Here is a 17,554-nt window from a genome sequence, read left to right on the forward strand (position 1 = left end):
GCGACAGCTCCCCCGGCAGCCAGAAAAAGTTAAATAGCCTCTATGTCTGTATATGTTGTATGTCAACATTGGCATTGAATGTGGGTTGTTTTCTGATGTGTTGTTGTTGATTTTACTTTATTGTGTTTGTTTTAATCTGAATTTTTCGGCTTTGTCCCCTTGTAAGCCACCCCTCGTGGAGCCGTATTGGGGGGGGGGGGGAGGGCCCGAGGCTGTTAGGAATGGTGGGAGTTGAAGTCCAAAACACCTGGAGGGCCTATGTTTGCCCAGGCCTGTTCTATGCATCCCCCGCCCACTCTGAAATACTTCTGGTCTCAAACATGTCGAGGAAGGGAATCCCCACTTGTGTAAATTAACCCGGGGGAAAGGGGCCATGGCAGTAGTATCTGCCGCCTCTGGCCATCCCTCGCAGCGCCTTCCTTCCTTCCTCCCTTCCTCATCGTGAAACAGGTTCGTCAGAGGAGTGAGTAACTACGCCAGTGTTGGCTGCGCTTGAATGAGGCGAAACCGCGCCTCCTTCAGGAGGGAGAGGCCGCCCAAAGCGCTGCTGCCGGGAAGCAAACGCCGCTTCGCCTCGCCTCGCCTTGGGACTCTCTCCTCTTCCTCCTCTTTCCAGGTAGGGCGGAAGTGGGGACTTCCTGAGGGGCGTCGGAAAGGCCCCCTTCTCCTCTCTCGGGGCTTGTGGGTTGTTCTTCCTGAGGAGAAAAGCGGCGCCTCGCCTCGCCTCAGAGGTCGGCGCACCTGCTGCTCCTGCCCCTCAGTCAGTGAGAGCGAGGCAGCGTCCATTGAGGGATGCCTTGAGGGGAAGGGGCGCGTCTACGCTGTCGAATTAACGCGGTCTGGCACCACTTTCGCTGCCATTGCTCCCATGCTAAGGCCTCGAGGGAGTTCTAGTGTGGTGAGGCACCAGCAGAAAAGGATAAAGACCTCGTGAAACTGCAACTCTCAAGATCCCATAGCAGTCAGGCTGGGCCAGGCATGGGCAAACTTGGGCCCTCCAAATATATTGGACTTCAACTCCCACAATTCCTTCTTGAAGTCCAAAACATCCGAAGGGCCCAATTTTTTCCCATGCCTAGGAATGCTCTACTCATCCCTCTATGATCTGAGCCCAGATTATTTGCAACACCATCATTATTATATTTATTTATATCCTGCTTTATTTCCCATGGGGTAGTGGGTTAAACTGCTGAGCTTTCTGATTATTATTTTTTTCGTGTCAGGAACCACTTGAGAAACTGCAAGTCGCTTCTGGTGTGAGAGAATTGTCCGCCTGCAAGGACATTGCCCAGGGGACATGCAGATGTTTTGATGTTTTACCATCCTTGTAGGAGGCTTCTCTCATATTCCCGCATGGGGAGCTAGAGGTGACAAAGGGAGCTCATCCACAATATTTTAACCCATTGCACCACTGGGGGCTGACTGAAAGATGGGTGAATCTGGGGAGTGGGGTGAGTTCCCTCTGATAGCCCCAACTTCTGCCAACCTAGCAGTTCGAAAACATGCAAATATGAGTCAATCAGTAGGTACTGCTGCTATGGGAAGATAACGGCAGTCATGCTGGCCACATGACCTTGGAGGAGTCTACGAACAACGCCAGCTCTTCATCTTAGAAATGGAGATGTGCACACACACACACATCCCAGACTCCAGACTCACACACAACTGGAAACCTAACCTTATCTCCCTTGAAGGGGACTCAAAGCAACTTAACAGAAAATCATCAGAGTAGCCATTTTAAAACCTATAAAAATACAAGCATTAAAACAGGATTTTATATATATATATATATATATATATATATATATCTCCCATTTAAAAAACATTAAAACAAATTCAAAACTAAAAACGATAGCACCCCCTGAATTGATCTTAAACACCATCTTCTTTAAAAGCCTGTCAGAATGAAAAGGTTTTAGCCTGCCACTGGAAGGACAACAAGGAGGGGGCCATTCTGGCTTCCCTGGGAAGAAGGGAGTTGCAGAGTCGAGGGGCAGCCACTGAGAAGGTCCGCTCTCTCATTCCCACCAACTGAGCTTGAGATGTAAGTGGGACCGAGAGAAGGGCCTCTCCTGAAGATCTCAGAGTCCGGACAGGTTTGTACAAGAGGATGTGGTCAGCCAAATAGCCTTGGAGTTGAACCATTTTGAACTGAATTATATATGTGTCTACACCAAGCATGGGCAAATTTCCGCCCTCCCTCCAGGTGTTTTGGACTTGAACTCCCAAATTCCTAACAGCTGGAGCTGAAGTCCAAAACACCTGGAGGGAGGGTGGAAGTTTGCCTATACCTGGTCTACGCTGTCAGATAATCCAGTTCAAAGCAAATAATCTGGATTTTTATATGGTAGTGTAGATGGGGCCTCAGTGTAGATGTACCCAAGTGTTGCGTTTGTGTGTGTTGTTGTAGCATGTATTTTTATACTTTCTCATTGGCCTCACTACGGTTGGTATCGGCCACGTAGTAACCCTTGAACCTCTCTCCCTATACCTCAATATTGTAACTAAAAATAATAGAGAATTAGACAAAATCAGCAACTATTTTTTTAAACTGCATGCTTGTAGCACATTACCATATTTCTTTAATTCTGAGTTGTTGTTTTTTTAAAAAAACTGCATGCTTGTAGCATATTACTGTATTTCTTCAATTCTAACATGTACTCCCCCCCCCCCCCCCCAATATAAGCATCTATAAATTGGGATGCTACTTAGAATCACAGGTTCATCTGTCTTTCTATCAATCTATTTATCTATAAAACTTTTTCTCTTGTTGGTGCTATTGAAATTATTGCACACTTTACAATCAATGATGTCTTGCAATTGAAGAAATATGACATTATTATTATTAGTAGTAGTAGTGGTGGTGCCCTGCTGTTCTCCCAGGATTGGGATGTAAAGCCAGTCATGACCTTAACAACTATACAAGTTAAAAACCTACAAAATATAAGTCTGAAAATAGAATTCAATATTATTTAAACAATTTAAAAACTGTTTAAAACCATTCCTTGTAGGAATATTGAAACACATGCAACGAGCCCATGTGATTCAAAGCATCGTAATAATTGAGTAATAATGACAGCTCTGTCAATAGTGCATGTGCATTATAAGATTCAAACAGCAAAATAATGCATTTCTTTTTTTCTAAAACACATTTCCCCCATATACATATTTCTAAAATGGTGAGAGTCTTAAATTCACAGGTGTTTATACACACACACACACACACACAATTAGAGCTTTTTTCTCTTGGTGGTACTGAACTTTGTGTGTGTTTTAGAATCAATAGTGACTTAGAATCAAACAAATACAGTACTATACAGATTTAGTCCTATAGATATATTAATACAGTATAAACTGAGGATCACCAATCCAAAATGCTTGAGTAATAATAAAAGTTTTGACCAGAGTGCATGTGCATTAGGAGATTCAAAAATATAAACTAGCAAAGAGTTTTAGCCTTGTAGGAATATTGAAACAATATATATCTAAGCTACATCAGGAATATTTTTATAATAAATAAATTGCTGGTTCAATATTTTATAGTCATCAATTTTGGTGTCCTCTCCTTTGATGGTGTCACCCAGTGCAGTCTGCCTCTCCTAGTGATGCTACTTTGCGTCATCATTTCTTTCTTTCATTGTAATTTAGTTCACATACTAATACCATTTAACCCTGGTTTAGCTTTTAAAGGTGCAGTCCATCACTGGAAGCATGCTTTATTTCAGTGAGTGGGGCTTATTTTTCAGTAGGCATGCATGAGAGTGCACTGTAAATCCTTAATCCGTTTTATAAACTAGTTTCCTTAAAAGGAAACCCTTAAAAAAAACACCTGCACACTCTGTGTATCAATGGAGAGAAAGGCATGCTGATCTACTTTTGTGAAATTCTCTCCATAGGAAAGTTCAGCTGCAAAATAATTATAAATTTCTCTAAACTTTGGCTTTATAGTTGCTTTTCATTTCTGCTGTTGTTCAGCTTGTAGTTCACAATATTTTATATTATGTACTATATAGAAGAAAAAATGCTATATACAAAAATAAAGCTTTTTTATGGTGCTGTACTGTTTTAAAAGTTGTGTTTTAAATGGTTTTGATTTTTATACTGGTTTAATATTGTTTTAATTATAGTTTTTGTATGGTTTTGCTAGGCATGTTTTAATTATCACAATGTTTAAAGTCCCAATCTGGGCAAAAGGCAAGGTACAAATAAAGGGATGGATGGATGTTATAAGTAAAAATGTTTAATACATTAGCCGCTTCAGTCAGCAGATGTTTAAATGCTGTTAGGTGAGAAAAGGACTCATAATTTATTTTTACAGTTTATTATGGGAATTCCAATTTCAGTGCAAGTTATTTCCAAGATATTTTGCTTCCAGTTAGCAGCATCAGTTTGAGGGGTTTCTTTTTTGATTTGGGCATTTGCAAATCACTCAAGAAATGATTTCTGATATAGCCTAGATTAAAAGAATAAATCCCACTGAAATTAATGAGCTTGTTCATGAACAAACCTGCATAGCTGAATCTTTATGTCAGATGACCATCGCATTTAGTGCATTGTGAAAATCTGCAATGCTGTCTTTCAAATATAGCTTAAACTCTTGGCTGGCAAACATCCTCATTAGTATCTGGAATGAATGCAAACATCTGTTTTTCGGATATGCTTTACTGAGGTTGATGCCTCCAAATCCTCTTTTTTGAATGTGCTCAGTAACATATTTGACATGCTGTGATCTTCTGAAGCCAGACATTCTGCCTGTTATAGAGACTACCAGCTCACAGAAATGATTTATACGCATCATTGGATGGTCTTCCTGCCTATCTTTGGCTTGTATGCAATTCTCTCTTGTATCAGGAATTCCATAGAGCAGTGTTGACATATTTACTTCTAACCAATTTTAAATCAAGGTGTATGGAAATACGTAGTTTTGTTCTTATTAGGATTAGCAGCTGGATTTATGTCTCAAAAAGCTTTCAGCAACTGGTCCTTGCACTGTATGTACCTTGCTGTTCAAACCTCTTTAAATTTCACAAAGAATAGGTCATGCTCTCAATTGCAGGAATGACTCACAATAGAGGCAGTGACATGATTGTAAAAAATATCTATCTTCTTTTCTGAAAGTACTCCTATGTCTTTCCTACCTAAAATAGACAAACATTCAGCAAGTGAAAGTTTTCATTTCATTCATTTTTGTGCAACCTTTACTTACAGTATCTTATTTTTGTTCTTCATTGGTACAATTTATACCAGAACAGGTGTATCTAGAAATGTACCAAAACCTTCTATGTTATTTATCCCTTCCTATTCTTCCATGTTAAGATCAGCACATTATGAGATGCTGTACATATTGAAATATAGAGAAATAACAATCTGAAAATACATACTTCTATAATAAAATTAACAATATCTGCTTCAGTACATTTAAATATTACCTAAGAATGTTAGGTTCTTATCACCTAACGGATATTACTTTGTTATTATTAATGTTAAAATGCTCTTTTTAAAAGATATGCTTCTCAAGGATTATTGATGTCATCAAGGAGGACTCTATTCCATGCGAAATTTTCTTTTACTGAAAACTTGGAACAAATATCTGAGGCACTTGAATAATTGAAATCTGAAGCTGGTTCTTAAGTAAATGGCTGAACTTCCAGCTGGGATTCGTTTGATCACTTCATTTACAAGAGATCAATGGTAAGTTATAATCCATTGATTCAAATGTTTTTGAAGTAGAGTGTTCACCAGTGGAGTGGACCCTTGATATCCACTGGGGTTTCCAAGATCCACTGGGGTTTGGTTCCAACAAAATCAGTGGATTCTCATGTCCCATTATATATATAGTGGTATAGTAAAATGATACTCCTTGTAGTAGCACTGTTATTACCATCATTTATTTACTTATTTATTGCCTCTCCTCGTAGCTTGAGCCAGGTTACAACATGATAAAACAGAACACTATTAAAATACATGTAAGAAATATACACAGGTAAAACACAGATTAAAATTATCAGTAAAATTTGGATTAAAATTCACAAGTTAAAATTGACTGGATCAGCCTGGTGTAAGAGATGCATGTTTGGTTGTATTTTAAATTCTAGCAGCTGATGTAGCTGTCAGAGCTCTCCTGGCAGGTCATTTCATAGTCTTAGGGTGGCCGATGACAAGGTCCTCTGGGTGCTGGTTGCCAGTCGGGTTCTGGAAGGTTGGCGTACTGCCTCCCAGAGGACCCCAGTGTCCAAAGGGGCAGATTGTACATGAGAAGGTGATCCTGTGGGTCACTTAGATCCAAACCATGTAGGGCTTTAAAGGTCAAAACCAACACTTTGTACTTTGACCAAAACTTTGGAGTGACTTTAGTGTAGGTGTAATATGCTCACTCCTGAATATTCCTGTTAGTTGTAACTAGTCAGATTGCTGTGTTTTGAACTAATTGGAGTTTCTGAACTTGGTACAGATGTACCAAGTTCAGATGTACCAATGTAAAGTGTATTTCAGATCCATTCTTGAGATTACCAGTGCTTTCATTACCATCTATAAATCCTCAAATTCTAGAAATAGTATTTCTTGGGGGTAGAATGGCACCCTATGGGATGCCACATTACAGCCCCCTTTTTTGAGGAGCAGGTATCCCCAAACACTGCCATCTGGAACCTGCCTGAGAGGTAAGACTGGAACCACTGCAACACAGTGCCTCCAACCCCCTGCGATCCAGAAAGATACCATGGTCGAGGGTGCTAAAAGTCGCTGAGCGATCTAAAAGTACCAACAGGGACACACTTCCTCTGTCAGTCTCAACTCCGAATCCTGCTCAGACAGTGGTTTGAAATGGGCCAAGAAAGTGTGTGTCATTCAAGGCTGCCCTGAGTTGAAGAGCAACATGGTGAACAACTCAAATAAGTGACAGAAAGAGCCTGGGGGCCTGTGAAATGGCAAGAGGCTCCAGCAGAGTATGCTGTACACATTGGTGTAGTGCTTGGTGTATGACAAAATCAAGGTTTGCTTTGGGGTTTGTTTAAATATATTTTTTATCTGTGGTTGAATAAATCGGTGAATGCAGAGCCCATGGCTATGGATTGTGTAACTTCTAATGTGTGATAGTAGACATTGTATTGAGCAATGTCTGAGGGCTGCTCACATATATCTTGTCCTCATTCTTCTGGCCGCTTCTGAAGAATGAGGATAAGGAATATGTGAACAGCCCTCCTAACATCTGACAGTGAAGACATCTGCCCTTGTACTTTGCTGCTCTGCTGCTGAGTACGCATGCCCAGTGTGGAACACATCTCACCACACTAAAACAGTGGATGTGGCTCTTAATGAGACATGCCACATTATCACATGATGTCAAAGCCCTACACCACTAGAAAAAGTATACTGTTTAGCTGGTATTGCACCACCTGACAGCCAATTATGAGAGGACCAAGGTAGCAACATCTCCAGCCCATCCTCTGTTTGGATATCAGCCAGCATGCCGATGTTCAGATATTAGCCAATGCCTTAAATCAAGAAATAGTTTTTAAAGATCTACAGAGATACTCGCAGGAACACCTCAGCAAATGAGAGTCCAAAAGTGGCAGCCTAAAACCCGGAGCCTTAAGCCATGGCTGATACTGAATGAGAGCCTCCCCCCGGGCACACAGAAGACTGGGTGACTTGGAAGGTGCTGAACAGACTGTGCTCTGGCACCACGAGATATAGAGCTAACCTTAATAAATGGGGCCACAAAGTGGAGTCCACAACATGCAAGTATGGAGAAGAGCAGACCACCTATCACAATGCAGTTAGCCCTGCCACATCCACAATGGAGGACCTCCTTATAGCAACACCAGAGGCGCTCCAAGTGACCAGATACTGGTCAAAGGGCATTTAGTATAATGGCAAGTTTTTTTTTTTAATTTTGTGTTTTTAAATACATTACTACTGTACCCTCAGTTCGCTTCCGATACAATAAATAAATGTCCTTATTCTGGAGAAGGACATTTTTTGCCTATTCTGATTTTCTCTAAACCAAATATTTAAAGAAATATATTAAATTACAAAACAGGGTTTTGATAGTTTACAGAGTGAGGTATTTTGTTAAAATATATATTTTTAGATTTAGCTTTTCCTTATGCTATAAATATATTGCTTAACAGTCAACAAGACACTAGTTGTACACTTCATTTGGCCAGTGCATTTCCCTATTGCACAAATTTATGAGATATAGGTTTCAGGAAATCCAATGCACAGGCATTTCCCCCATTAATTGAGACCAGAAATATTTGGAATTGGGGTTATTGAACAATGGCGGGGGATTGCCCTACTGTTATGCCTTCAACAGCTTTCATGTGCAGAAATTAGATGGGATTTTAAAATATAATATGGAGTTTGGCAGAAAATGATCTTTAAACCCTATTGGGCAAAATATAGGTACAGAAGAGAAAAATTGGCCATTCTACCTTTGGACTTGATGTTTTATATCCCGGAGGTTCTACATCAATTGTCAGCAATCTGTTTTCACTCTCTTAACTAGTCAAACAGGATTGGTAACTGGCCCACATTTTTTACTATGGATCACAGTTGTGCTTAAAGTTTGCCTGCGTGTAACTGCTTCAGCTGTGGGTTTTTTAAAAAGACAATGTGGCAATTTTGTAGGTCACTTCCTAATTAATCGTTAATATCCTTATTGCTTTGGAAAATGATTCCAAAGCTCTTTCCTCTTTCTATAAGCTTTGCTTTGTTAAAACAGTTTAAAGAGTATGCAGTAAAAGCATAGATAATTTTAAAAAATATTTTACTATTTTTTTAAAGTATCAGCATCTCTGATAAGAATAAAAATAAGTAAGAGGAACCGGATATCTTGCGAAGGAAAACCTGTAAAGTGACTGATAGCAAACAAAATAGTTGTGTCATGGAATGTTTGTTCTGTTACAGGTACAGGTCTTTCACATTTGTCCTGACTTTTTTGCTCTATGTAAGTTTCCATTTATCAAGAAAACCAATCAGTATAGTTAAGGTAAGTAATAAGGAAATACATTGCTAAAATCCTGCTGATGTCAAACAAGGAATTAGTAGATTAGAGATAAAGGATTAAAGACTGTGACAGTATTCCGATTTTGCTAGAGCCTGTCACTGTTCAACTATTGGGATTTAATACTCTTCTTCTTTTTTATTAACACACCCCTTTCTATAGACTACCTAATTATGAATCTTTTATCTCCTCTTTTTATTATTTTAATAGTCTTTCCCCCCTAAAAATGGGATTAGTTGAGTTACTTGTGTTCTTAATAATCTGTCTCATATGCAGACATTGGCCCATGTACTGCCATTCTGTGTAGAAATTGAAGCAATCCACTTCCTTCCTTCATTTCACTCTTTGTGCCATTTCTAATCCATAGTGTAGTAGTCTTTTCAATCTCCTCTTTTATTACTTGTATCTCAAAACCAAATGAGGTCATATTGAAATTTGCAATGTCTTAAACTCCCAGTGGCACAGCGGGTTAAACCGCTGAGCTGCTGAACTTGCCAACCGAAAGGTTGGTGGTTCAAGTGCAGGGAGAGGGGTGAGGTCCTGCTGTTAGCCCCAGCTTCTGCCAACCTAACAGTTTGAAAATATGCAAATGTGAGTAGATCAATAGGTACTGCTTCTGCGGGAATGTAACAGCACTCCATGCAGTCATGCCAGCCACATGACCTTGGAGGTGTCTATGGACAACGCTGGCTCTTCAGCTTAGAAATGGAGATGAGCACCACCCCTTGACTAGACTTAATGTCAAGGGGAAACTTTTACCTTAAGCAAATTGTATGTGTGTGTTTGAAAATGCATGTCATCTAACTGAAAAGTGTTTAAAGTTGAAAACACGTATACTGACTAACATTAATACTTGAAAAGCAAGACATGCTTTCTAAAGAAAAACTTTATTTGATTCTTTGAAGTGTTTCATTAACTTATTTTCAATCTAATGTAGGGAGAACTGCATAAGCACTGTTCAACTTCACAAGTTATTCGCAGTGAATATGCCATCCATATACAGCCTGTTAAAATGTTACCTAGTGAGTCTCCCTGTGGTTGGGAACCATTTGGTGAGTAGTAAATATTTTTATTGCTGTTTAGACAAGACCAAATAAATTAAAAAGGGACATAATGCTACTTTTAGCTGCCTTGTTAACCAATATAAAGACAATTTTTGAGGAATTTTGAGGGAAGCAAGCTACTGCATTTGTGATCGGTTTAAAGGACTTATAGTTGATTATCTGACAAAAGAATCAACTGAAAATTGACCTGAATGTTTATAAAGGACTGAAGAACCTGGAATTTTGGGGGGCTTCAGGGGACATTTAGAGATTCCAAAGGAAACCGCCACACTTTGCCTATCCTTCCTTAAGGGGAACATTACAATATTTTATTCTGTCAGTCTGTTCCAGAAGCCTATCAATGTTATAGGTGTTTAATTATTGATCATGGTAGGAAATGCACTTGGAGCAGATCTTAGAATGAGTTAAGGGAAGTTTTCCATTTAAGAACCACTTTACAGAGATTAAATAATCATTTGTTCAATTCATTTGAAACATAAATATGCAGCAGATATCAACTATATTGCTATAGATATTGACTATATTGTTATAACTTATTGTCACTGGTTGTTCTGAAGTCTTCTGAATTAAAATGAAATGGCAAGTAATTTTTTTTGTTGCCAATCTCTCCTTGAAGTTAGATCAAGAATACATACATTCTTGTGGAGACGGGTAGCAATACATATTGTATATTCAATACAGGCAGTCCTCAGGTTACAAATAAGATTCGGAACAGGTATATTTTTAAAGTGTCACTCCAGTCTTTTTTTAAAGTTTTGGATAGCATAGGGAAGGACCGTCACCCCTGTGGTGTTTGTTTTGCTGTCTGTGCCCCTGTTCAGAAGATTTCACCTACTTTCTATGTCTGTGATAGTTGAAATTTGAAAATTTAGGGTTGTGGAAACAAGGATTGATGATAAAGCTGCAGTGGAGCTACCTTTTCCACACAATAACTCTTTCAGGAGTGAATTTCCCTTCCCAGGAGTAGATTTTATCTCACCTTCTGTTGTTTCACCCCTCATTTGAGTTGTATGTGGGTCAAATGTTTGTAATTCGGGGACTGCCTGTAGTCAATTACTAGTTTTAATGGTTATTTGTGGCTTAAGCATATCAACTGTAAAATGTGTATTCACAGATAAGAACAACTACAAACAGTTGTTGGGAGCCCTGGATTATTCGTTCCTCTGTGCTTATGCTGTTGGAATGTACCTGAGGTAAAATCCTTCATATTCTTTTTTTAAAAAAATCTGTATTGTGGTTTCAAATTGTCTGCACAGGTTGCCATAATGGCCAGGTGCTATCACGGAGCTCTGCTGTCATCTGGGACTGGAAACAATATGACATGAGCACAGATAAAAAAGGGATGGTCATAATGAACCATGTGGACAAATTGAACACAGTCTGACTGTCCACACTGTCAAAGATACAGGGTTGCCTTAGAGTTTCAGGCAAACTCAGGAGCATCCCTTGACTTTTCTTGACACATGGCTAGATCAAGTTAACCTGCTTTAACTCACAATAACAACAAGAAGTGGCAGAAGGTGGGGACAGCCAGGAGTGAACTCACAGTATGTACGGTTTGTGTAGGTCTGTGTAGATTAGCCCTCACTTGGGCTCTTCTAAATCATTCTAAACAAATGTGAGTTCTCAAAACAGAGCACCTTGGAGTGTGCTGTTTGTTGAGGCCTCTGCATCCATTTAGATGCTTGTTACAATTTTAGGGGCCTGCACTAGGACTCTTCTGAAAGGTTTAAAAAACTGGCATGGTTTACTAAAGTAATTCCATTGTTAGAAAGGAAACTTTTTCCCTCTGAATCTTTAAAAAATTCTTAGAGTTTTAGTACAGAAGTGTCATTTCACTGATGCTCTGTAATACTTTAACTTTTTTTTTAAAAGGACATGAATGATACCCTTTCCTTAATATGTCTAGAATTTTCAAAAGGAGGACATGAATGATACCTTTTCCCTAATATGTCTAGACCTTCCTATCTTCACGACCACATCCTCCCCTACGAACCCACATGCTCTTTAAGATCCTCTGGGGAGGCTCTTCTCTCGCTTCCACCTCTGTCTCAGGCTCGGATACGAGAGAAAGGGCCTTCTCAGTTGTTGTCCCCCCGCCCCGCCCCGCCCCGCCCCGCCCCGCCCCGCCCCGCCCCCGACGACTCTGGAACTCCCTCTCCAAGGAGATCAGGCTAGTACCCTCCCTGTCCACTTTCCATATGGACTTAAAGACATGGATGTCCCATTGTGCTTTTAACTAGGCAATTCCCTTCACAGCTGGCCCTGGTTAGGAGCCAAAAATCTTGTTCTCAAGCACTTTACAATTGTTATATCCAATCCTTAATGGTAAATCATTCTTATTCTCATCACTTCTATATGATTTTTTTCACTTTAATCATTAGCTCTATCCTTTATTGCTGTAGCACCAGATTGCCCACCCACGACGAGACATTGAACTTTGCTATTGATTGTCAGTTTTGATGTTTGTTTTATACACTGTTTAATGTTGTTGTTTTTATTTTATTATATTGCTTTTGTTATTATTTTGTTGATATGCATTTTAATGTGTTATGTTTTAACTGTACTGTTGGGCTTGGCCCCATGTAAGCCGCCCTTCGGGGAGATGGGGGTGGGGTATAAAAATAAAGTTATTATATTATTGTTGTTATTATTAAAAGAAGGATGGGAATAAAAGGTTGCGGCTGAAGTTTAGAATTGCCAGAAAATATTGTAGAACAACAAAAAGGTAATTTCAATATTGCCTTTTTAAAAATCCTCATAATGAAAGCAACAAATACCACAGCATTTGTGGAATTTGTAAAAAGCAACATTCCCAACCTGTCTTTGAAATGAAATCTCGTATCATTGCTTCAGCTTTATCAGTGAAACACAGATTTGACAGTTTTTAATCATAACCTATCAAACAAATTCTTATAGTGTACCTTAACATTTTAAAGGTTATATAGATAAGCTTTCTTTTAATATGTGTTTACAGTAGTGTCTCTCTTCTGTCTAAATGCAAAGTGGCATTATAGGGGAGCGGTTGCCTATCCGATATTATCTCACAGGAGGAATGTTTGCCAGTGGACTCTTCACTGCCATGTTTGGATTTGGATATTTTTACAATATACATAATTTGTGGTTCTATATTGCTGCTCAGGTAGGCATCTCTGTCTTTATTTTATTTTATGTCCTTTAGAATTATCAAGTAGAAAACTGCCATTAACTGAAATAATATTGCATTCAGCATTTAGGGGAGCAATACTGGGCCAGGCCAAAGGAATATGTAACCCAGAATTGTACTTGTCCAAAACCCAACCAGATGCCAGTGGTAAGCCCACAAGGAGGACTCAGTGCAATACTACTACTACTACTACTACTAATAATAATAATAATAATAATACATTTTATTTATACCCTCCCATCTCCCTGACGGTACTAGGGATGACTTACAGCAATCAACAAATACAAAACTAATATAGCAATAAATAATGAAGAACAACAACAATAAACAAATTATCCCATAGTACAATTTAAAATAACATAAGCATTAATAAATAACAATTTAAAAGCTATTTGCCCTTAAAAACAATCTAGATGTATAGGATCTCCCCTACACACACACACTTGTCTTCCCCTGGTATTGAGAGATGTACTGACTCTTGATGCTAAAGTATATATATCAGGCATGGGACTTTGGCCCTCCAAGTGTTTTGGATTTCATTTTCTAGAAATCCCAGTTAGCTTACTGGCTGTTAGAAATTGTGCTAGGTGAAGTCCAAAACAACTGGAGGCCTGAAGTTTGCCTATGCCTGATATATATGTATCTCATGACAGGTAACTGCTGGTGCCCTTTACTCCACATGAATGTGTCTAACCCCCTTTTAACATTTTCCAAGTTGTGTTTTAAGAAAAAAAACTGGTGCTGTAATTCAGAGGGGGGCACTATGAATATGAAGAACCTTATCAAACAAAAAATCCCAATATTCCGTATGACGCAGCTACAAACTAAAAGTAATATCAAAGTGTTATAATTGTGCAGTGTGGATGTACCCTGTACAAAATGACCCCTATAGTGTTGAACGTGTAGGAACAACAGACAAGCTAAATATCTACAAGTTTTAATAGGTGCAATTTTTTTAAAAAATCTTTATCCTTGGAGAATCAAGATTATTAAATAGCATTAGTGTCTACATTTTGGATAAAGGTGGTCATGAGGCCATAGGGTTACACCTTGCTATTTCTCCTATGAAAATACAAGTAATGTTCAGACCTACTTTGTTGAGGCTAAGAGTGAATGAAAAACAGCCCTGATGCAAACCAGGAACAACAGAATCATTTGGCAGTTGCCTAGCAACTCTGAATTTCCTTGTCTGGCTTAGATAGCAGTACATCCTGGTGCACACAATGGCAACTATTGATAACTGCTAAAGCAGTTTATCTAAGGTAAGGGTTCTGGGATTCAGTATTTCTGTCTTTGAAACTACCTCTATAATAACTTGGGAAACATGATTCTGGATTAATTTTACTTTCATTGAAATCTGTACTGCAAAAGTTCTTCTTGCTCAGGTGTAAAGACAATGTTAATCCAGTCAATTTGATCTCTCATGTATAGCAAGATCTGATTTGGTTGTTGGTTTCCTTCATAGTGTCACGTTTTGGAATTATACCTTTAGATTTTTCAATTACTTTCAGGGTGGTTGTATATTAATGTTAGGAATTCAAAACTTTCATTGAACAATTAACAAAGCTGTTTTTGTGCATATAGTATTTCAAAACTAATCATGTGTTTTGATCGATGACCTAAGCCTTCTGCCCTCGAGTATTTCCTCTTGCAACACCACCTGCAGCCTCACATCTTCCTTATTGTTGTAAGATTCTGGACCTGGACCTTTTCTGTTAGGAGTTATTTTAATATTATGTAATAAAACCTTGATATAAAAGGGAATGGCAACCCTTCTTTGAGTATTCTTTGAGTAAGACAATCTTTGAAAATTCGTGAGATTGCCATAAATTGACAGGTGATTGAAGGCATATACACACATACAGATATGCCTGTTAAGGAAACCTTTGGTTGTTAGAAAACAGTGTACATGTGGAATTAAAAGCATAAGATAATGCATGTCTAGAACTGGTTGAAAATATGAACTTGTGGTTAGATGAGGCTAATGAGATCTGGTGGATATATGTTTCAATTACCTTATTTTTTTTACTGCTCATGTTTTAAAATTAAGAGAAGATTTCAAGGCCCTAAGGGCTGAAATCTGTTCTTGATGCCTGTTCACTAATCACACATTTCCAATAAGGGTACAGCAAAAGAGAAATCTGCTCAATAACAGCACACATTTCCATAGGCAAGAAGATCTCCCAGATACTGTCGGTTTTAATAAGGACAACCTATCAGGATTAGAGAAAGGGTAGCCACCAGTTCCCAATAGTATTGTAGGACTAAACAGTAGCACGGAAATAATCTTAATAATCATCATGTATCCTTTGATTAATAAAAACTGTACTTAAAAAACATTATTTTTATGGCCAATGTTATAAACCACTTTGATTTTTATAAATCTGACTTACTGCATAATCATTTTTGTTTTTTTATTTAATTTATATTCTACTTTTCTCCCAATATCAGATCTAATATAATGGTGAAATATTCAGGATTACTGTTGCATTTTTATTTTATTTTCTCAGATTGCTAATGGATTAGTACAAACTACTGGCTGGCCCAGTGTGGTAACCTGCGTTGGCAACTGGTTTGGGAAAGGAAGGTAAATCTTCTATAACCTGTTGTCTTCATCAGATGGGGTTGGCTGGAGTATCAAACACATATTAAATAATCTAGGCTATTTCACAAGTATTTCAAATGCACTCTAAGATATGCATATTTATATACTATTAAATGCTTTGTTTTTCTGTACAATTATGTAGTTAAGCATTGCTTATTAGGAGAGTAAGGAAGAGAGTAAAATAGCTTTCAATACACCCTGCTGTCAGGGTTGTATGTAGTGGAGAAGCTTCCATTCATGTAACTTTGGGATGGGGAGTATGACCTGTGAAGCTTTCTTTTAAAATGCTCTGTAGTAATGCGATTGTCATTGTCAGCTTTGACTGATAGTGGCACTATGAACGAGAGATCTCCAAGTCACCCTTCATCAACAGGCTTTGAAGTCTCAGAGCTGTGGCTTTCTTGTCGGAGTCTGTCCACCTGCAGTGGCACTATAATGCTATGTTTTGATATTAATTCTAACAGGTGCCAAATGAAATGGTGATAGTTTGGTGCTGGAGGGCAAGGGTTGGCCACTTGTCCTGTTGCCTATAAACTAGCCCCCTGTCCTCATGTGTAATAGTGGATACAGTAAATATAGTCTCATCAACACTGAAGCAATGCTATACATGAAGATGGAGAGAATGATCTTGTGCTTTACACCAGGCAGCAAAATTATGTTGAGCTGGGACTGAATACTAATGGAATAGCACTTTAGAACAAAATACTACATATATTTGCCTAGAAATGCCTGAGAGATTTGAACATTTAAAGTAATGTCTCTCCTTCTTATGTTTACTGTGAATAAAATTAATAAAGATAATTTTTCTTTTTCCTTTTTTGTAGGAGAGGATTGATAATGGGATTATGGAATTCCCATACTTCCGTAGGAAACATTTTAGGATCTTTAATAGCTGGCTACTGGGTGTCTACCTGCTGGGGTCTGTCTTTTGTGGTGCCTGGCATTATCATATCTCTAATGGGGATAGTCTGCTTCTTGTTTCTGATTGAACGTAAGTGTCTGTGTTGTAATGACTTCATAAAGTACTAAAAGCCACGATTGACTAATATTTGTTCATAGCCACACAACACCTCCGTCTTCTTTTTGTAAAACAACAATCCTAATTTCCTGAAGAAACAGAACAAAGAATGTGGAGTGGAACTGAAAAGTGTCTGGGCAAGTCGGGCACACATGTTCTATCCCATTCTCTACATTTGATTGTAGGTCAAAAAATCTACAAGTGACATTAAGTTGACACAGTGCAAGTATTGGTTTTTTATTGGAGTCAGATATGAATCTGCCCTTTTCATTATAATAAGCATTTTAGTTATTTTGTGTTAGTATTTTGGCAAAATAAATCATCCAGGAACCATATTTCAAATAAAATCATTCTCTTTTAATTTCAGTTAGCATTTTTAGTTATTTTATGTTGTTATTTTGGCAAAATAAATCATACTTCAATCCAGGAATAATGTCTGCTTCTTTGTTTCAGATCCTAAGGATATAAACTGCACAAGTACATCATCATCCAATGTAAGTAAAGGCTTTAAATTGCATGATTGAATGAATTTTGCAAGTCTCGTTGTATTGATGGAAGCTCCCCCTACCCAAGTATCTATGCAGATTTTGGGGTCCTGTAATACTACTACTAATAATAATAATAAATTTTTAGTTCTCTTTTCAGCTCGAGGTGGGGCACAATACTGTCATTAAATGCATCTATAAAATCACAT

General features: G+C 38.4%; 1 protein-coding gene across 1 annotated transcript in view; it reads left to right on the top strand.

Moving 5' to 3' along the window:
• The first annotated feature begins 307 nt into the window (after positions 1-307).
• The window catches only part of SLC37A1 (solute carrier family 37 member 1), a 34,573-nt gene continuing 17,326 nt past the window's right edge, over positions 308-17,554 (top strand). Inside the window, exons 1-9 of the mRNA XM_060770277.2 lie at positions 308-616; positions 5,505-5,691; positions 8,911-8,992; positions 9,945-10,059; positions 11,186-11,264; positions 13,078-13,213; positions 15,748-15,824; positions 16,667-16,833; positions 17,314-17,354. Coding sequence (XP_060626260.1) covers positions 5,636-5,691; positions 8,911-8,992; positions 9,945-10,059; positions 11,186-11,264; positions 13,078-13,213; positions 15,748-15,824; positions 16,667-16,833; positions 17,314-17,354 — 753 coding nt within the window. The 5' untranslated portion in view covers positions 308-616; positions 5,505-5,635. The remainder of the gene's footprint in view (positions 617-5,504; positions 5,692-8,910; positions 8,993-9,944; positions 10,060-11,185; positions 11,265-13,077; positions 13,214-15,747; positions 15,825-16,666; positions 16,834-17,313; positions 17,355-17,554) is intronic.

This window comes from Anolis sagrei, chromosome 3 (genome assembly GCF_037176765.1).
Source record: "Anolis sagrei isolate rAnoSag1 chromosome 3, rAnoSag1.mat, whole genome shotgun sequence".
Classification (NCBI taxonomy): Eukaryota; Metazoa; Chordata; class Lepidosauria; order Squamata; family Dactyloidae; genus Anolis; species Anolis sagrei.